A 19,535-nucleotide genomic window follows, 5' to 3' on the forward strand; every position below is an offset into this window, starting at 1 on the left:
TGATTTGAGTGCCCCTGCCCCACTCCCATGTGACCAGAGTGGGCGGGGCTGGGGTGTCTCACCAGTTCCAGTCCTTCCGCAGAGGTCACTGTCCTCCTCCTTCCCTCCCATCCACAGGGGCCATGCTCCACACTCCTGAGGCCCTGGTGCAGCACATTCATCCTCCTGAGCCTCTGTGAATGGATTTGCACATGGGCCTGTTGAAATCTAGTTAGACTGTTCGTGTGACCATGAAAGGAAGTACTGGGCCCATTTTAGGTGCTCGGTAAATGTTCTTCTTTTCCTCTCTGCTCCAAACGTGACCATTACCAAGTGCTCTTGCCTTGCCTGATCGAGCCTTACAGTGACCCTAAGTGTGGGCAGGATGGAGAATGGGATCCCTTGGCATCTAGCAAGGCTCAGAGCCTGGCAGAGAGCCAGCCCATGGCAGAACCAGGCTACCCCTGAGGTTAGTAGTCCTCACTGTCTGCTCTCTGCTTCACCAAGTGACAGAAGTGGGCCTGGGCAGGACCAGGAGGTGTGTGCTGGCCTGGGTCCCTTTCTCCTCCACAATCCCCACACCTTCTGGGTTCCCCTGAACACGCATGACCTGGCTTCCTGCTGATGGAGTGTGCTGGGGCCTGCCCTCCATTCATCCTCCCCAAGGAGTCCCAGGCCAGCATCCCCTGGAAGTAATGTTGCTGGGGAAAATTGGCAAGATGCCATCAGTCATTCCTGGACTGAAAGTGGAGCTTCCTGCTGGGGAGTAGCGGGTGTACACTCAAATCCCCCAACTGCCGGGCTTGAGAGAAACAATCCCAGGCAGAATAAGTGTCTAGGCTCTGCAGCATTCCCAAGGTAAGCCGCTATCTCCAAATAAGGCACTACGTGTGCAGAAGACACTAAGCCCAGCCCTGGGAATTCGGTTGTGTTCTTGTTCCCTAGCTGTTTCTCGCCCCTCCCCCAATGTTATCTCCACCCCAAATACTGCCAAGCTCCACCTTTTCAGTTCTTAGCAGGAGCCATGTGATCAGAGCTTGGGGAAGTGACCCGGTTTCCTGAGGATTCTCAGATCCTGGGGCTCCTGGGGTCCAGTGTTCTCACTCAGCCCCTCTTGAGCCCTGGCAGAGCCAACTGGGATGATTTCTTCCTTCTGCCACTTGCTTTCCAGCATCACTTTTGAGGCCACTGGTTTCTGGAAGCTGTGCACATTCACCAGGGCCAGGCCCTGGAGGCAGTTCCATGGGGGATGTGGGGCCTCTCCAGAGGAGTTGGGGCATCTCTGGGCAGGTTTTTCCTCCACAGCCTGATGCTGAAGGAATTCCAGTGACCCAGATGGGACTGAGGAAAGCCTATGCCATTAGGGCCTCATAGAGACAAGGACCCAGGGGCCTGGCCTGCCTCTCTCTGGCCCGGGATAGTTTCAGGTCAGACCAGCGAGGAGCTGGAAACATTGCTCCGCTGCACCCTGCCCTCTGGCTACTGAGGCAGGAGCCCAGGGCTCCCCTCAAGAAGAGGGTCTCAGGCAGTTGGGAGTTGGGGCCATGGAATGTAGGCACTGAGGGGTTTGCTGAGAACATCATAGGGAGAGAGAGGGAGAGGCCCAAGCCGGGCCCTAAGGGAGGATGAGGATTAGGCTGCAAGAAGGGCACACACCTCTCGGCCAGGGCCCAGGGCAAGAGGAGGAACAGGCTTGCCCTGACCAGAGCCTTCGAAGCCTGGGGCCTAATAGGCATGGGCTCCCAGGAACTGCTTCTTACTCGGGCCCTGTTCACTCCAAGAGGAATTCTCATGGTGCTGAGACACCTGGAGAAGGGACAGTAATCTACTCTGGGTATGACAGGGCAGGAAGGATGGAGGTTTTACTGCCCTCACCCCAAGTCCCAGAGTTGTGAGGCCAAGGGACACGTCTCCCAGGTGTGCGGGGGCTCGCTTTGTCAAGTGGAGCTTTGGGAGGCTGGTCCTTCAACTCCCAGCCCCCAGGCTCTTGGTCCTTGCTCCTGCCTCCAGAGACCACATGAAATGTTCCAAAAGGAATGGCCCTCTTGGTCTAGCCGCCAGCCCATCCAGGGCCACGTGTGCTGTGAGTTGCCACCTCTGCTTCTTAGGCATCTTGTTTTCTACTTGGGAGCCTGCTCCTACGCCCTGCCCCAGCCAGAACCCTTCCTCCCACTCACTCTCCGTGCCCAGGAAGTGGAGAGGAAGGCTTTCTATGAAACTGCCTCCAAAGAGGGGTCTGCCCAGCTGTGCGAGAACAGAGGCCCTGGCTGGGCCCGCCTTCCTCCCTGCTAAGGAACCCTCTAAGCAGCCAGGTCCACAGTACAGACTGTCCTAGTGCTGACGTCCTGAGCACACAGCTGTCCAGCCACACATGGACCAGTACCTGGAAAACTAGTGCTTCCACTCCTGCCTCTTGTCCTGGCAGCCGGGCTCTGGGTCAGCGTGAGCCCAGTGCCCTCTGCCACAACGGTGACAGTGTGGGGAGCAGAGGTTGATGCCATGCAGCCCTGGCCTGGCTTGTGCACGGTCTCAACTCTCTGAAGAAGAAAAGCGACTTCACCTGGAATCCAGGCTTCCCCACCATCCACCCTCTCCTGGAAGCCAGCGTGGCTTTGTGCCTGCTGCACCTGCCCCCTGTCCCTGCTCACTCGGCACAGAGGCAGGAGAAAGCACCGCTGCCAAAGGAGGGAGAGAGCTCCGTGTGGGCCTTGGCCACTGCCAGGGCCCTGTGCTCCCGGAGAGCCCCCAGAAGCGGGAGCTCAGGCAGGGAGTGCAGCTGCCACCTGCGCTGCGCAAGTTGGGAGGCCCAGACCAGGAGACGGGTCTGTAGCTGCTTAGTGCTGGGAAATGCATGTTCCCCGAGTTCCCGGACAGGGCCCCTCATATCTCAGGCCTGGAATTTTCTCTGTCTTAGGGATTCCTGCCACTCCACCCCCTCCCCAGTGCTAGGGTCATGGCCCCAAGCATCAAAGGGCTACCTGTGTGTCACAGGCACTTCACCCACAGGATGGGGCCGAGGGCACTGACAGTCAGGGCCACTTCCCTCGTGAGCACTGTCGCCTGTTCCTTACCCTTGGGCTCTTGTTGACAACCTCTGCCTGCCCTGGTCTAGCACCCCCTCCACAGAGGGGGGCGATTCACCAAGGAGGGCCTCCCCTCACCGCACCCAGCTCTGCGGGAGGAATCCAGCTCCACCCGAGCTGTCAGCGCTGGTGCAGCCCTGGCCGGTGGCCCTTCAGCAGGAGGCCCTGGAGGGTGGCGAAGGGACTCAGAGTGGCATCTCCTTTAGAGAAGCTGGGCTGCGGGGCATGAAGTGAGGGCTGGGTGCTGGCTGAGGGGACAGGGAACCCTGGAGTCAGGGCTCCTTAGGTCAGTGGAGCCTCAGGAACTGTCAGAAACCATCCCTCCTTCCAAGAAGGGCCCTTCTTTTGAAGGAGTCAAAGTCTTGGGAATCTCAGGCCCAGGAATTGGGTCTGCTGGTAGTTCTGACTCCATGGGAGGTCATGTGCGTCCTGGGTCTGCGGGGAAAGCCATCCTGGCCTCATCCTTCCTGTGAGGATGGTGCCTAGGCCTCTCAGTGGGGTCTCCAGGATACCCAGCCAAGGCACCGCCCCTAATCCTGGGCCTTTCTCCTGCTCCTCCGGTGCCTGGAGCCACACTTTTCCCTTATTGGCTGAGGGGATTAGGGGGGACTGGATGTGGGGTGCTGAGCCAGAGCCCAGCACGTCGCTGTGGATAAATGACCACTGGTGGCTTCCTGTGGCTGCATGTGCACACATCCAGCCTGTGTCAGCCATCTGTAACCCTCGCAAGAGCCCCAAGTCAGAGACGGGTTGAAATAGGTTTTTAAGAATGAGGCTTAGCCACCAGCATGGGAGTCAGAGTGTCCATTTGTACTTTATTGCCCATGTTTTCAGGGAGACAGTTAAGATATACCTCACTTTTGATAGGGCCCAAAGCCATCTAACCCTTCAGCAGCTGGCCCCCAGGACCATGGGCTGGGCAGGGGGCGAGGCCAGGATGTGAGCTGGCACTGCAGGGTGCCACCCTGGTCTCAGCTCCACCCTGGTCTCAGCTCTGGTTTGCAGTGTTGCGTGAAGGTTCTCTGTGTGGTCCCTGTGTCGGCTCCCCCTCCCTTGTCTGGGCTCTAGGTTGCGGCCTGGAAGTTCCCTGTGGGCTCTGGAATGGACCCCCTGTGTCTAATGCATCCCGTAGGCATGCTTCCCCCCAGCAGCACCACTCCCGACATGGGAGCGGTGGGATGAGACTGTTCCCATCTGGGCTCTAGGTTCCCATCAAACTTGTACGGGGCCTGGGCTGGGCAGGAGGTTGTGAGCAGGTTTATGTTTGCATCTAATGACTTCTTCCTTTAAACCAGTGGTTCTCAACCTTCCTAATGCTGCGACCCGTTAATACAGTTCCTCATGTTGTGGTGACCCCCAACCATAAAATTATTTTCATTGCTACTTCATAACTGTCATTTTGCTACTGTTATGAATCATCATGTAAATATCTGATATGCAGGATGTATTTTCATTGTTACAAATTGAACATAATTAAAACATAGTGATTAATCACAAAAACAATATGTAATTATTATATGTGTTTTCTGATGGTCTTAGGCGACCCCTGTGAAAGGGTCGTTTGACCCCCAAAGGGGTCGCGACTCACAGGTTGAGAACCGCTGCTTTAAACGGTATCCCAGGTTCATTTTAGCATCCTAGGATCAAAAAGAAGAGGTAGGTGAGGTGAAGAGCTGGCCCTGGTGTGGATGCTGTGTGAACACATGCTTTTCATTCACCAGTGGGTCCATCTCAATGGTGTGTGCTTTCCTCACCTCCTCTCAGCTCCCCTCACTCTATCCTGAGCACCTGGAAGTCTGGGAATGACAGACTCTGAACCAGTCACTTGGGGTCTGGTCTCTAATGCCTGGTCCGCTGCTCTGGGCCGTCTGGTACTGTGGGCAGGGAGAACTTGCATGTGTTTGGCGTTGAGGATATGAGCAGAAACCCTAAGCCTTTGCGCCATGCATTTGCCAACCCTGGCCTGAGGCCCAGGCGGCCGAGCACTTGGGGAGACAAGGCCATATCGCCATTCAGAAGGAGCCTCTCCCCTAACCAAGACACCTTTCTTTTGGGAGCCTTGCCTTGTGGGGATTCTGGGCCTCTGACATGGTGTCGTTGGTCACGGCGTCCCCTTAGCCAGACACCAGGCCCCCAGGCTTCTGCACCGGCTCGGCTGTGTGCTCTCTCCCCAGGAGCCAGGGCCAGCCAAGATGGCTGTCACCAGCAGCAGCAGCATCCCCAGCGCCGAGAAAGTCCCCACCACCAAGTCTACACTCTGGCAGGAAGAAATGAGGGCCAAGGACCAGCCAGAGGAGAGCAGCCTGAGTCCAGCTCAGAGTCCCAGCCAGAGCCAGCCTCCTGCTACCAACGCCCTGAGGGAACCTGGGCTGGAGGGTGAAGATGGTAAGTGATGGCCAGGTTGGCGCAAGTGCCCGCCTTTCCTGGTACCCTCCTCACAGTGCTGGAAGGCCTCTGTACAGCGCTGGCCCTGCTTAGTTCAGCCGTGAGTCCCACCTTCAGACTCTCTCACCTCCTATGTCCATCAGCCCTGGCAGGGCCTGACCTGGTGTGGGACTGGGAGCCCTGGGCTCCAGCCTTGCCCATCCAGCTCGGGAGGCCTGTCTGTAAAGGAGGATAGCACGTGCTGCGTTAGCCCTGGGTGGGTGTTGTGAGAGCCAGAATGCTCTGTCAGGAGGTCTGTATGTGAGGAGCCTGTTTCCTGCCCCTTGTGCTGCATTGTCTTCATGGCAAGTTAACCCCAAAAGTCCACTGTGTCCCTGAGAGCAGCCGCAGGAAGGATTGTCTTCTCCTCCTCACCATCCCCATGCTGCCAGGACCCGGGGAAGCAGGGGAGAGGGTGCTGGGGAAGAAGCCGTTGGCCTCCCATGCTTTCTCCACTTAGCACTTGGCCTGAGCAAAGCAAGGCAGCGGCCTCTGCCTCCTTGTGCAGGCCCTGGACGGCTCTGGAGGACGCAGGCTGGCTCTTCCTATTTGTGCTTGTCCTGATCAGCGAAGACAAGTGGGCAGTTGGGACTGACCCAGCTCTGAGCAGAAGTTGCCTCCATTCTCATTTGGTAGCACATACCCAGAGGAGTGAAATTCCTTCACTCCTCTGGTTTCTCCACAAGCCTTTTGCCCCTTCCCTCCCCAAATATACTAGTATGCTAAAAGACGAAATGGCTAGTTGGTTCCTCAGTATTTGCTAAGAAGTCCTTGTTGGTGGGACATCTTTTGGGGCGGCAGGGGGAGGGTTCTGCTCTTCCAGTCAAGCTCCCAGGCTGCAAGGGGAGAGCCTCCCTGGCCGTCTGCCACGAGGCAGCCAGGCAGGGGGAGGACGAGGCACAGCGGGAAGGAGCTGTATCCCCACCGCCTCCTTGGGGAACCACATGGGCCTTGGGAGGTGAAAGCAGGGAGGCCCCTGTTTGGACCTGTGTGGGCTTGGAGAAAACATCCTCAGAAACCCAGCGTGGCAGCAGGCTGAGTGTGTCTCCTACCCCCTCGCTTCCAGAGGAGAGCGCCATGAGCAGCGACCGCATGGACTGTGGCCGCAAAGTCCGGGTGGAGAGTGGCTACTTCTCCCTGGAGAAGACCAAGCAGGACTTGAAGGCCGAGGAGCATCCACTGCCCCAGCCGGTCTCCCCTCCCAGCCCCAGCACCCCCAACAACAGGTACAGTGGCCCTGGATCGCCCTCCCAGGAGCTTGGTCATCCCTTTCCTTCTCCAGGTTCTCAACCCTTGCGTCGAATGGTCTGCAGCAGCTCCCTCGGCTCTCTGGATGTGGCCAGCCAGCCTCCCGCTCATGTGGACTCCAACAGCCCGGGGGGGCGGGGAGCAGAGAGACTGGGGTGCACCTTTGCCTTTAAAGCCAGCAGGCAGTATGCCGCCCTGGCCGACGTCCCTAAGGCCATCAGGATCAGCCACCGAGAAGCCTTCCAGGTGGAGAGAAGGCGGTTGGAGCGTAGGACTCGGGCCCGGAGCCCTGGCAGGGAAGAGGTGGCCCGTCTGTTTGGCTACGAGCGGAGGTAAGGAGGGAATTGGAGGGCTGAATGCATATGCACACACAGGCACACAGACCCCCTCCCCCCCACACACAGACACATGTCTCTCCTGCACACTCTCACATTTTCTCTTACACACGTCCTCACACTTAGTCTCATACACTCACATACTGTTACGCTCTCATGCAGTCTTCTCACAGTTTCTTTCACATGTCCTCTCTCTCCCTGCCTCCCCTCCGCATACACACCCGTTTCCTGAGCACACTCAGAGCATGTGGGAGCCTTTCCCTCCTGACCCTGTGCTCTGGTTCCAGAACTCAGCTCGTGGGGGTTAGAATGTAGGATCTCTGGGTACCCAGAGGCTGAGGCCAGGAGCCAGCTGCTCCCCATGAGTGCTGCTTAGCCTGGGACCTTGAGGCCTCTGGGAGGGTCCTCAGCTGCCAGGCCTTGTGTGGCTGGATCTTTTCCTTCCTGGCCCAATTCTGATCTCTAAAGAGACAGTGGAGGCAGGAAGACCACAGAGGTGCAGGTGGTAGCAGGAACTCTCCTTGCCATTCCCAGGTGCAGGTGTGGAGGAAGGGCAGGGAAGGGGGCCATGCCCAGGGGGTGGGGTGGCAGCATAGTCCTTCCCTGCAGCACTTGCTTGATTCCATCTCTGAGGCCACACCCCTGTCTGCACCAGCGCGCCCGAGTGCCCCTCCCATATAAGAGCTTCCACCTACGTCTGTAAGGAGGAGCCTTTGCCTCTCTGTTTGCCCAACAACAGGGTTCTCACCCAGATCACTGTTAGGATGCTGGTGCTCACGGACCCTCTAAACCATTTGAAAGTCTGTGAAAAAAAATGTTTCCCAGTGAAAAAAATTCATAGTTTTTATTAGGTTTCCAAAGAAGTTCACTTTCCAGAAAAGTTCTAGAAGTGTTTACAGTGTCCTCACTGTCCCACCAAAGTCTAAGTAAGGCTCAGAGTTGAGGCCTGCTGTGGGGACAGGCCAGGGTGGCAGTGGGCTCCCCTAAGAGGCTGGACCGGAATAGGGTGCCTTTCTCTTGTGCTCCCTTCTCTTTTTCACACCTCCGCACTCTCCACATGCATCAGGGAGAAAGGACCTGTGCACCTGTGGATTAACCCCCAGAATAAAGAAAAGGCACCCAGAGTGGTTGGTCTTGAAAGAGAAGAAAACAGAATATTCCTAATTCCAAGAGACATTTGGCTGGTTTCCTGTTTCATTAGTAACCCCATGAGGTGCCTGTGCCAGCATCCCAGTGTGTAGGTGGAGAGAGAGGGGCTCAGAAGCAGGTGACTCCCCTGGGAACAGCTGGAGCAGTGGACCACACCCACTGGAACCTGAGCTGGGAAGGCCCTGCTCCCATGGCATGCCTGGGGCTGTCCTTTAAGCGGTTAAGGAAATATATAACTGAAGGGACTTGTCAGGGGTTTAGGAGGCCAACCGCCAGGGTGGGAGTGGCTCCGCGCTGACCTGTGGGCAGGCTGCGAGTTGGGAAGGCGCTTGTGGGGCAGCCAGGCCCTGGTTCAGTGGCAGACCAGAGAATTAACATTCAGCTCACCTGCTTGGCTTTGAACTCATTCTGATCTAGAGGCCTGGGGTTGGCAGCATCTCTGGGGCTTTGCTTTTTGCATGCTCTTTGCTACCGTGGGTTTTTACCTGGTGTTGGCACCCCTGGGACCCAACCGGCTCTGCACCCTAACACTGTAACGTCACTTTCTTACTGGCCCTGATGGCATCTGACTGGCTGCTGTCACTTCCCCAGGCCTGCTCTCTGGTCCTGAGTGGCTGGCCTGTGCTTGGTTGATTCCTGTCCCTGGTAGAGTGAGTAGCACCCCACGTTGGCAGTGTCAGCCACAGCTACCCAGAGGGCACTGAGCCAGGCCTGCCAGAGGCCAGGTTGAGGCGTGATGAGTTGGTTTCCTGAAAAGTTACGGCCCTGAAGCAGTCCTCTGGGCTGCTCAGCTCTGCTCTTCAGACTTGCTCCCCAGCCTTTAGAACATTTCTGGGATAGTGAGTTGCTGCTGAGTGAGCGTGGTGCTTGCTGAGCTGTTGGTGACTCACACAGGGCCAGCTCCAGGTGGTCCTGCACCCTGGGCTGAGTGTGGTCCTGCACCCTGGGCTGAGTGTGGTCCTGCACCCTGGGCTGGGTGTGGTCCTGCACCCTGGGCTGGGTGTGGTCCTGCACCCTGGGCTGGGAGCCCAGAGAGGTTGACAGAGGTGCAGCGCCCCCTTCCTGTGCTGTCAGCCAGCACAGGGCAGAGTTGTCACGTAGGCAGCACTTCAAGGGACCCAAGTTAAAAACTTCCCAGTGTGCAAAGTAAACATGGCCGACTTCAGAGCCTGTCCATGTGGAGAGGCTGCAGACAGGCCTCTGTCCTGTCCCTCATGGACTCCTCCTCCTGCGGTCCTGGCAGTCACATGACTCGGCCCAGCGCTGCGCCTAGGGCCTCCCTGGGGCTTCCTGGGCCTTGGCCTCAGTGGGTGGGGCTCTCCTTCAGCAAGTGGTGGCACTGAGGCCTGGAGGGGCCTGGAACCTTATCCGACCTCACGGGGTGGTCAGGCATGGGGGAAGCATCACCCACCCCACCAGGCGAGCCTTTGCAAGAGCTTCCTGTGGTCCTGGGAACTCCTGCCTCTGCCGTAGCTTCCTGTGCTCAGACGCCTGCCCTCTCTCGCTGCTGTCCCTCAGCCTCCTGCACTGCTGGTCTGGCAGGCTGGCCAGAGAGAAGTTTTGTGTCTGGAGGGGATGCCACAGAAGTTCAGTGCACTGGGGATCCCACTCTAATTGTGGAAGCACAGGGAGGAGCAGAGGGTGCAGGTGCCCCAAGTGCTGCCCTTGGTGTTAAGCCTTCCTTGATAAAGAAACCCTAAAATACCATGTTTAATGGAAACCCTCCCTGAAGAAAGCTGGCCGGGTGAGGGCGGGGTCTCAGGTTTGAGGCTGCTTCCTCTCTTCTTCCCTAGAGAGGTGACCGCAGTCTCTGGGCTCAGAGCCCTTTCCTCGCTCCCCTTGGCTCCGCCCCTTGTCCAGAATGCACACCCTCCCTAAGAGGCACCTCCGGCACTTGCCTGGGTCCCTGTGGGAGGACAGGCCTCTGGCCCTGTAGCCGCCAGCGTTCATTCCCAGGCCCCTGGTGCGCCCTCCCTGCCACGCCCACGGTGCAAACTCCTCGTGACTCCGTGACTCCGGGAGGAAGGTGTTCTGCCCTCCTCAGTGTCACCTCGGGTTTTGTTTCTTTAATTCTTTGACTAATTTTGATTTACCATTATTTGATTTAAAAATCAGCCCTTTCTGTTTATTTATTCCTCAGCCTTATTTTCTTTCAGGTCTTGCCCCTCTCCACCTTCTCCTGCTGTGTCGCTGTGTGACGTTACTCGCCCTTCCTCCGCTGCTTCGCTCCCATCTCAGCTCCGTCTCCAGCCAGAGATGGCCTGATGATGCCGCCGGCCCTTTCACATGAAATCAACTTGCTTTGTTTTGTTTTAATTTGTTTTTGATTCTTTTTACTGTTGGCAGAACAATGTTAATTCGTGGGCCTTTTTCTTGCTCAATTTTGAACCTTTGGGGTGGGGGCTGCATTGTGATCTGCTAGGCACTCAGTGAGGATGGGCGTCCGTCCCCTCCACGTGGTGACTGCCTTCTGATCATGTCTGCTCAGGAGAGGACGCTGCTGACGGGCTGTGTGGTTGCCGAGTGTGTCATCACAACAGATCATTAGGGACCTCCAGTGTTGGCGGTGTGGGGGTGGGGGAAGCGAGCTGCTGCCCGACCCTGCACAGCTCCACCCTTTGCAGGGGGGAGAGGGAGCTCAGGGAAGGGTGTCAGAGCCAGGTGTACTGTGCACAGCCTACACCTTGCAGAAGGGGAGGCCCAGGGAAGGCTGGGGTGGGCCAGTGTGAGGGGTGCCTGAAGGAGCCTCTCTGCAACTTGAAAACAGGCCCACCTTGGTCTGGGGTGACCCTGTCTCCCCCCAGCAGCCTCCTGTCCTCTCTTGCAGGAGGTCTCAGGTCATCGAGAAATTTGAAGCCTTGGACATTGAGAAGGCAGAGCACATGGAGACCAACTTGCCAGCGGGGCACTCGCCATCAAGTGACACGCGCCAGGGCCGCAGTGAGAAGAGGGCGTTCCCTAGGAAGCGGGTGAGCTCTGGGTGGGACACAGGCCCACCCTCTCTGAGCCCCACACACACCCTGACACGCTTCTGCTGGGCTCCCCATTCTCCGTTCACAGTCATTTGCTTGGGTCTCTCGTCTCCTCCAATTAGTGACCTTCTTAAAGAAGAGCCTGCCTTTCTGCTCTTCCTATCAGAACTTGTCCGTCTCTGCTGGAGGCCGCTCTACGGCCATGAGGTCCCTGGTGGGACCAAGAGCCTCTCTTCCTCTCTGCGGCAGCCCGGCCACGACCGGGCACCTCTTGTCTCTCTTTCAAGTGGCAGCCACAGCCCTCCTTTCTCCATTCCACAGGGTGGACTGCTCCCAGTCCTCCTGAGCTGCCCACCGCCTTGTGGCCTGGCTGTGTCTGATCTTCATCTTCCTCCTCAGATTTTCTCTGGGCCCCTAAGGTGACCTGCTGCTCTGCTGGCAGCCATGTAACTCGGGGCTCTTCCTTCTGTGACCCCAAGAAGCAGGGGTGGGCGGGACCAGGACTGATGCTGACTGGTGTCTGGAAGACAAGGCTGCTCCACCAGCCTGGGCATCGCCGATCCCACTGCCGGAAGCAAAGCAGAAGGCGCTGGACGGAAGTCTGCACGCAGGCTCCTGTCCTCTGTCCGCAAAAGCCGCCTCACTTGGGAACAAGGTCCCTACAGTCCTGACCCTTCCACAGCTCTGGCTGCCGGACTCCCTGCTTCCTGCCCGAGTTGACAGTACTGACTGGCGGCTACTCTCTGCCACAGGACCTCCCCAGTGAAGCCCCCACAGCTCCTCTCCCGGACGCCTCAGCCTCCCCCCTGTCTCCACACCGAAGAGCCAAGTCACTGGACAGGAGGTCCATGGAGTCCTCACTGACGGTGAGCCCAGGCGCCCAAACACCATGGCCTGGAGGTGCTGCTCCTGCTGCTTCTGTCACTTGAGGTCACTGTCTGCTGCTGTCCGTGCATCTGTGCTGGAGCTTCCCTCTGCACGGCCCTCATGTCTGACGGGATCAGCTGCTCTGTTTCTTTCCCTTTCCTGGGCTTTGTGGACACCCTGAGCTCTGAGGTCTCGTGGAGGTGGCCACCTGGCCAGGGCAGTAGAATCTTGATTGCAAGGGATCAGAGCCAAAGCAAAGAACCCCAGTTCTTCTTATTTGGGGTGTTTGTTTCTGTGACATTTTGGAGACAGGAGCCCCTCTGGTTGGGGTTTCCCCACAGAGGGAGAATAGGCCCTTGCTCAGGTCAGTTGAGCTGAGCAGTGGGGGTGCAGGTAGGGAGTGATCAGAGGGAGTCCAGGTGGCACCATCACTCCCACCAGCAGCGACAGGTCTGAAGCCCTGGGGGTGGCCTGGCGCTCCTCTCGGCCTTTGTCCTTTGCCCCCTGAGGAGCCCAGAGCTGGTGTCTCCATTTTCCCACTGGGGTGTCAAGCCACCAGCCCAATTGACAGGAAACTTTGATGCAAGGACAAGAGGTTTACCTGAGGAAGTTTTATTTTTTCTTGAGCTCTGAGTTTTGCTCCAGGGTTTGGAGCAGAGACTCCCGGGACAGGTGTTGTTGGTCACTGTCCTGCCCTGCACATCTGTTCTGACTCCTCCCAGGCCCTGGAATACAGGAAGACACCACAGCCTGTTTCTGCTCAAGATGGTGGTAGAAAAGCAGAGAGCAGGTGGGGTGAAAGGAAGGCTGATCCGTGTCCCTCTGAGGTACCAGCTGTAAGGGGTACTAGGCATAACACACAGGCAGGGGCCAGGTAGGCTGCAGGGGATCCCAGCGGGAGTGTGGACAGCACAGGGCAGGAGGGACCAGCAGGGATAGCTCTTCGTTCCAGCCCCACTGGTGGTCCTGCACCCCCTGCTTCATTGTCTGTTGTCCTAGTTTTACTCCTTGTAGGGAAATGGAGACTGAACTTCATCCTGGTACAGATAAGTGGCCTGAGGGTCTTGGCACGGTAGCTGCTGCGTCTGGCTGAAAACCAGACGTGGCCTCTGCTCAGTGGTCTCTCTCTCTCTCTCTCTCTCTCTCTCTCTCTCTCTCTCTCTCTCTCTCTCTCTCCCTCTCCCTCCCTCCCTCTCTCCCTCTCTCCCTCTCTCGTGGCTTCTGCAGAACTTATGAATTCTCCTAGCTGCCACTGCAGACCTTCCCCTTCACATAATACTCTCAGTGACTCTCTGTCTGGGCCAGTCTTCTGTGCCTCCCAGGAAGATGGAGCAAGGGCCTGTCTCAGAGCACCAGGCAGCCCTGCTGTCGGGACAGGAGGCGGGCTCTCCTTCACAGTAGCCTGCCCATCTTGCCATCTCGCTCCTCACAGCTTTGCGTGCCTGTGGGGCAGCCGGCAGCACCCACCGGGGCCAGGGGGGCCATGCAGGCTTATCTGGTAGGCGAAGAAACCCCTTTTCCTGGTATCCGTTAGATCTGGACAAAAATATGTGCTGTCAGTCACCCTTTGTCCATGACTGAGATGCCACAGTGTTTCCTCTGAATTGTTCTTTTTTCTTTTCTCAGCCTGACCTGCTGAATTTCAAGAAAGGCTGGCTGACCAAGCAGTACGAGGATGGCCAGGTTTGTATGCAGAACTTCTGTGGTTTCTGAGAGGCTGGGAGCAGCTACAGGGCCGAGCTGGCCTTATCCCTGGCTGGTCTGTGAGCACTGGCTCCGCCTCCACCTCTGGCAGACCCCCATCTCCTCCGAAAAGTGGAGGATCACAGCCCCATTGCTGCAGTGGGCTGGGCTTCTGGAGAGGGGCCAGCAGGCCTGCCTGCTGCCAGGGTGTGGATTGCTCTCCTGTGCCCAGCAGTGACCTTGGCCTTGGGCTGTGGGGACATCCATCCTCCAGCACTAGCTCCCCACTTGCCAGTCTTCCCTAAAAGTTCCCTGGGAGACCAGGCTCCCCAGGAACAGGGAAAACCTCTGGTTGTAGGGTTGGCTTGTGTGTGCATACAAGGCAGCCAAGGAGACAGCGGTTGAAGGCAGCAAGGCTCTCAGAGACACCAGCTCAGCTGCAGTCCTGGGAGAGCCATTGTAGTACATTCTTCCCATCAGACTCAGGCCGGAAGAGCCATTTACCACTGGACCTGCCAGCCCTACCTTGACCCTGGTTGGGGCTAGAAGGCCAGACTCCAAGGAGGCTTGAGGAGCAGCCTACTAGGTCACACCAGGAAGCCTCCGAACCTTGCCCGCCCACATTCTCCCCGCTTCCTGCGTGGCTGTGCCAAACGTCCCCTCTGTCAGTCCTCGCGTCCTTGCCCGAGACTCATCTCCCTCTCTGCTCCCCACAGTGACGTCAGGGGAATCTGGCTGATCGGTTTGCCCTGCTGGCTGCAATGGGCGCACCCTCTGGGTAACCAGCCAGTGGCTATGGCTCCCAGGTGCCTCCTTAGAAGGAAGATGCTGATTTCACAGCCACCTTTCAGCTCTTAAGGGCCCCTGACTGCAGCCTCTGGAGTGAAATTGAGGACTGTGAAGCGCTGTTCACCAGCCACACCTCTGGGTTACGAAGAGCCCATAGCCTATGGCCCACCCCAGCTCCCCCTCCTACCCTATCATTGGGGAGTCAGGGCTTCGCAAGTGCCCGGGAATCCTGTGTGCATGGCTGCTGGGCCTTGTGGATTCTCTGTGTGTATGTCTGCTGCTTGTGGCAGGGCCGCCCGCCCTCTGCTTTACACATGCAGAGGGAGGTGCTCTGGGACTTGGCACAGACCCCTTGGAGCAGGCGGTACTGCATAGGAGTTGAGTCTGTCTTTTCCCTCCCATTTTAGTGGAAGAAACACTGGTTTGTCCTTGCTGATCAAAGCCTGAGATACTACAGGGATTCGGTGGCTGAGGAGGTGAGTGTCTCGGCTTTGCTCCCATTGGGAAGACAGCGGAAGGGGTTCAGGTGGCATCTGGGAGCCCGAGGCTGCTGGGCTGAAACCCCCTCTGACTGTGGACGGGTGTCTGCATTGCCGTCTTGGCCTTCCCAGTCCAGACCTGGGGGGAAGTCTGAGTGCAGTGCAGCCAATTTGGGATGTGCTCACCACGGGCTCCTGCCTGGCCGGGGGGTCTCCTGAGGCACTGCTTCAGGCACCTGGGCATAGTGGGGTTGAGCAACTTCTTTGAAAAACAAAGATGTCTTATTTTAAAACTCAGGATGAGCAGTTTTGTTTTTTTCTACAAAGAGAGTTTGTGGTAACGTGAGTCTTTGGAAGACTGAACTAAAACATCTTGTCCTTTCTTCTCTGGATGAGCATAGAGCATGGCAGGTGGACGTGGTTGGCTCAGTCGACAGTCTTGATTCCACAGTCAAAGGACCACCAGAGGAGCTCTTTCCTCACCTACGAAAACCCTTTATTTATTTAATTTTTTAGCAGTTTAGCAAATGTGTTTCTAACCTTCCCTTGTAGTTCGACTCCAGGAATCCTTCAGATATATTCCCACATGTAGTAAAAGATCTGTGTCCAAGGCGAGTCATTCAGTACTATTCTAATAGCAGGAAACTGAAAAGAACCTAAATGTCTATCTAGGGGCTGGTATTTACATGCCCTGAACCTAAAAACCTAAGTTTTTAACGGAGTGCAATGGAAAGATATTGGTGATACAGGGTAGGTGTAGACTAGGGTGGGGGTTGGCCCCTGGTGTGCCTGATATTAGGGGATCCAGAAGCACATGAAGTGCCTAACCACACACTGTGTGTCTGCCACTTGGATAAACCAGCAGTTCTCAGAGTGTGGGCCGTGGAGACACTTTCGGGGGCTGGGGTACTCAAAACTGTTGTTATAAAACTAAGATGCTGTTTGCTTTTTTCATTGTATTCACATTTACACTGGTGGCCAAAGCAGTGGCAGGTGAAACTGTTGGTGTCTCAGCCCAATCGCAGGCTGCAGCCGCGGATGGCCAGCGGCCATGCATTCTTCACTGCCAGACAGTTAGAGACAGTTAGAGCCCTGGCCAGTGTGCTCACTGGTTAGAGCGCTGGCCCTCACACCAAAGGGTCACGGGTTTGATTCCTAGTCAAGAGAATGTGCCTGGGTTGCAGGGATCCCTGGCCCTGGTCAGGGCTCATGCGATGTTTTCTCTCTCTCCCCCTCTCCCACTTCCCACCTCCTCCTCCCTTCCACTCTCTAAAAATCAATGGAAAAAATATCCTCAGGTGAGGATTAACAAAAGAAAAAGAAAGTTACTAATTTTATTAAGTCTTAATCATTGAAGAGCCATCTTTTTAATATTCTGATATTCGAAATGGGAAGTAAGCATAAGTCTCTTCTGCTGCCACTCGAAGTATGGCGTCTGTGCCTGGGCACGTGCCTGCCTGCTCGCCCGCTGGGCGTCTCTCCCCCTGGAGAAAGGATAACTAACAGACAAGCTGCTCCTTTCCTTTGGGTGTTAACAGACATTTTTCAAAATGAACGAAGTGAGCCTATTCCTTTTAGGAAAGCAACTGACAGGAGTGATTGCCAGCGCTGCGACATAAGCTTTCAAGCAGAAACGGGAACTTTGGGAAACGTATTCATCAAGAATTTGACAGCTCTCCTTTTCTTACAGACTCTCCTGACCAAATGGGTAGTGATACTAACAAATGCAGTGTTTGATCTTAGAAATGAGATGTGTCAACACTTGGAGTGTGTGTAACTCACCCTCTTCCAAAGGACCAATATATAACTACACAGTTGTGCATGGGTGAAAGATCCATTCCACGGGCAGGGAAAACTGGCTGTATGTAACCAAGTACAGAAAGTTCCTTGATATGATTTCAGATTCCACTTCGTAGTTAACCTTTAAGAAACTACCACTTATCAAAAAGGAACCACATTATCTGAGGACTTAAAATATGTCTTCCCCTTTCAACTCTGTTTTTGTGTAAGTCAGACTTCATGAAATATGTACTTCAGCCAAAACAATGCATCCGTCAGACTGAATGCAGAAACAGATGTGAAAAGCCAGATATTAAAGAGATTTGTAAAAATTCAATACCACTCTTATCACTGCTTTTTTAAGTAATATTTTTATTTAAAAATGAAAGGGGCTTATTTGTATTCTTACGTGAGTAGATGTGTTTAAATTTTTTTCAGTTTAATTTCTAATATAGTAAATTTCAATAGGTAAAGCTCACATAACTCTTTGATGAAGCTAACCTCCATTTCTAAGAGCGTGAAGACGTCTGGCAGCACATGTGAGAACCATCAACATAGGGTGTCTTTGGCAGGGAACACGTGGGAAGTGGTGGAGTGTCGGCCTGGTTTTATCCCCGCAGGCAAGGTCTGTGCTCCCTAAGAGAAAGGCAGCACACAGTCCCTGTGAAAACTTGTCTAGTTTCACTTTTATTTCTAAACCTCTTAATGTTCTTCCCATTTCTCTCTGCAGGCGGCTGACTTGGATGGGGAAATTGACTTGTCTACATGTTATGATGTCACGGAGTATCCAGTGCAGAGAAATTATGGCTTTCAGATACATGTGAGCCCAGGGATGGAGTTTGGAGACAGGCTTGACTGGCTGGGACATTTCTTCAGAACCTGACCCTAGTCCTGGGCACTTGTGGGCGGGCCTGACGCACATGCCTGGCCAGCAGGCGTTCTTCCCGTCAGTGTTGGCGCCTTGTCCTGCTCTTCCTCAGTCCTGTGGCACCTGACCCCTCCCCCAGTTGGTGATCTCAGCAAACAATTAGGCATTAGCTTCTTTCCAGACTGTTGAGAAGCTTTGTTACTGAAGTTTTGGGTTTTTTTTATCCTGGAGCTTGGGACATTGGGTGGATATGTAAGGAATAAGAATGAAAGTGTTAACTATTTAAATCTCAGAATACTAGGCTTCAGTTCACCTGTTCTTTCTTATTCTTCTGGTCATCAGTCATAAATTTGAAAATTCATGAGGTCGTCGCCCCCCCCCCCCCATAACCTTGTAAGGGACTCGGACGAGCAAGTCATTGCCCTTGACCTCAAAAATGACCTGGTTAGATGACTAAGACAGTGCTCATTGTCCATTCCATGAAAGTCGGTGGCTCAGGGCTACCTGGAGTTAGCGCATCCCCTGCCTACCACATTGCTCTCTAATGCCAGCTGCAGGGCGAGGGCGCCTCAGTCATCCTCAGGGTCAGGAATTAGCCAGAGCGCAGGAAAGCACTGGACCGAGGCTGTGGTTTCACTTTGGGAGAAGGTACCATTAGAGCCACAAAGGAAGCGAGACCTGAGCATCGCCATCCACTGCAAGGCTCTCAACATAAGCATCCATGTCCTTGGGAACACACCCCTCCTGATGTGGCTGTGACACCCAGTGCCTCCTTCCCAGGAAGCCTGAGTTTTTCTTGAGGTTTCATAACTGTCATGATGGATGGAGTCACATCCATGTAGTCGAGCACAGCCTCCAGGCCTCCCCTCAGAGGTCAGCTGGTTTCACGTGGCCCCTAGCCCAGCCTCACTGATGGCTGGTCTTTATAGCGTAGCCTGCTCCGCCCTGAATTACAGGCTCCCAGGTTGCTTCCCAGGAGCCAGGGCCACTTGGTGCCAGAGCCTGTGACCGAACGGACAGCCCGACAGCTGCACCGCCAGGCTGGCCCCGGCTCTGCCTCACAGGACCTGGAACTTTTACAGGGTCTTACCTTCAGGTGGTTGGGTATAAACCCTCGGTTGTACCATTGGACTAGAGTGGATCAAGCACGTTGAGACTGAGTCATATTAACCAAACTTAAAAGGCCATTGTGTGCATTATAAGGAGAAATACAGCCCACAGCCCACTGGGCCGCTGGTCATGGCATTTCTCCCCTGTGAGTGCCACGGCATAGCTGGGAGTTGCATAGGGGCCTGGCATGAGGGCCAGGACGTGAGGTTGTGGATTTCAGGGTCTTAGCCACCCCACTCTGATGCCCTTCTGCCCCTGTCCCTGCAGGAGGAGCAGACATGCTCTGAACTTCTTGTCTTCAGGCGGTATTGGTGGCAGTGGTGACTTCTGGCTTACTAGGCGCCATGCTGGCCCCCCCCAACCCACCCCTCCCCATCTTAAAGAGCAGGTTTCTCAGGGCAGGGTGTCCTAAGGTGAGAGGTGGCTTGCCACTAAAGTCAGCTCCCCTCACTGAGCAAGTTACAACTTCATCATCGAGGGCCCGAGCCACGCGGTTTGCTCTCCCCGTCAGTCTGGCGCCTTTCCCTTCCCCTGGACGGGCCTTACCCAGGCTCTGATGCTTTTCCCTGGGCCCGTGGCTGAGGGTCTAGGTCACGAGAGGTCACTTTCAGCATGGAGGGCAGGTCCTGGAGGCTCTCCGCTCGGGTCCCTGGGGAGTTTCAGGATCTTGAGAGGCAAGGATGAGGAATGAGTGTGCAGGGCCCCTGGCGCAGCCACCAGAACTAGTGGCACCTACAAGGGAGCTAAGTGCAGAAGCTGGGCAGGGGATA

General features: G+C 55.7%; 1 protein-coding gene across 9 annotated transcripts in view; it reads left to right on the plus strand.

Moving 5' to 3' along the window:
* MPRIP (myosin phosphatase Rho interacting protein) overlaps positions 1–19,535 on the plus strand; it is a 206,504-nt gene that overhangs the window by 107,637 nt on the left and 79,332 nt on the right. For 3 of the 9 annotated variants that reach the window (XM_059668331.1, XM_059668330.1, XM_059668333.1), the window contains 8 exons: positions 5,237–5,447; positions 6,553–6,712; positions 6,914–7,066; positions 11,046–11,187; positions 11,943–12,056; positions 13,684–13,740; positions 14,937–15,005; positions 17,518–17,607. In XM_059668331.1, coding sequence (XP_059524314.1) covers positions 5,237–5,447; positions 6,553–6,712; positions 6,914–7,066; positions 11,046–11,187; positions 11,943–12,056; positions 13,684–13,740; positions 14,937–15,005; positions 17,518–17,607 — 996 coding nt within the window. Of the gene's footprint in view, positions 1–5,236; positions 5,448–6,552; positions 7,067–11,045; positions 11,188–11,872; positions 12,057–13,683; positions 13,741–14,936; positions 15,006–17,517; positions 17,608–19,535 lie in introns of those variants that run through there. The other 6 variants (XM_059668335.1, XM_059668338.1, XM_059668337.1 and 3 more) reach the window with 4 other exon arrangements.

The sequence above is a fragment of the Myotis daubentonii genome, chromosome 16, assembly GCF_963259705.1.
Source record: "Myotis daubentonii chromosome 16, mMyoDau2.1, whole genome shotgun sequence".
Taxonomy (NCBI): Eukaryota; Metazoa; Chordata; class Mammalia; order Chiroptera; family Vespertilionidae; genus Myotis; species Myotis daubentonii.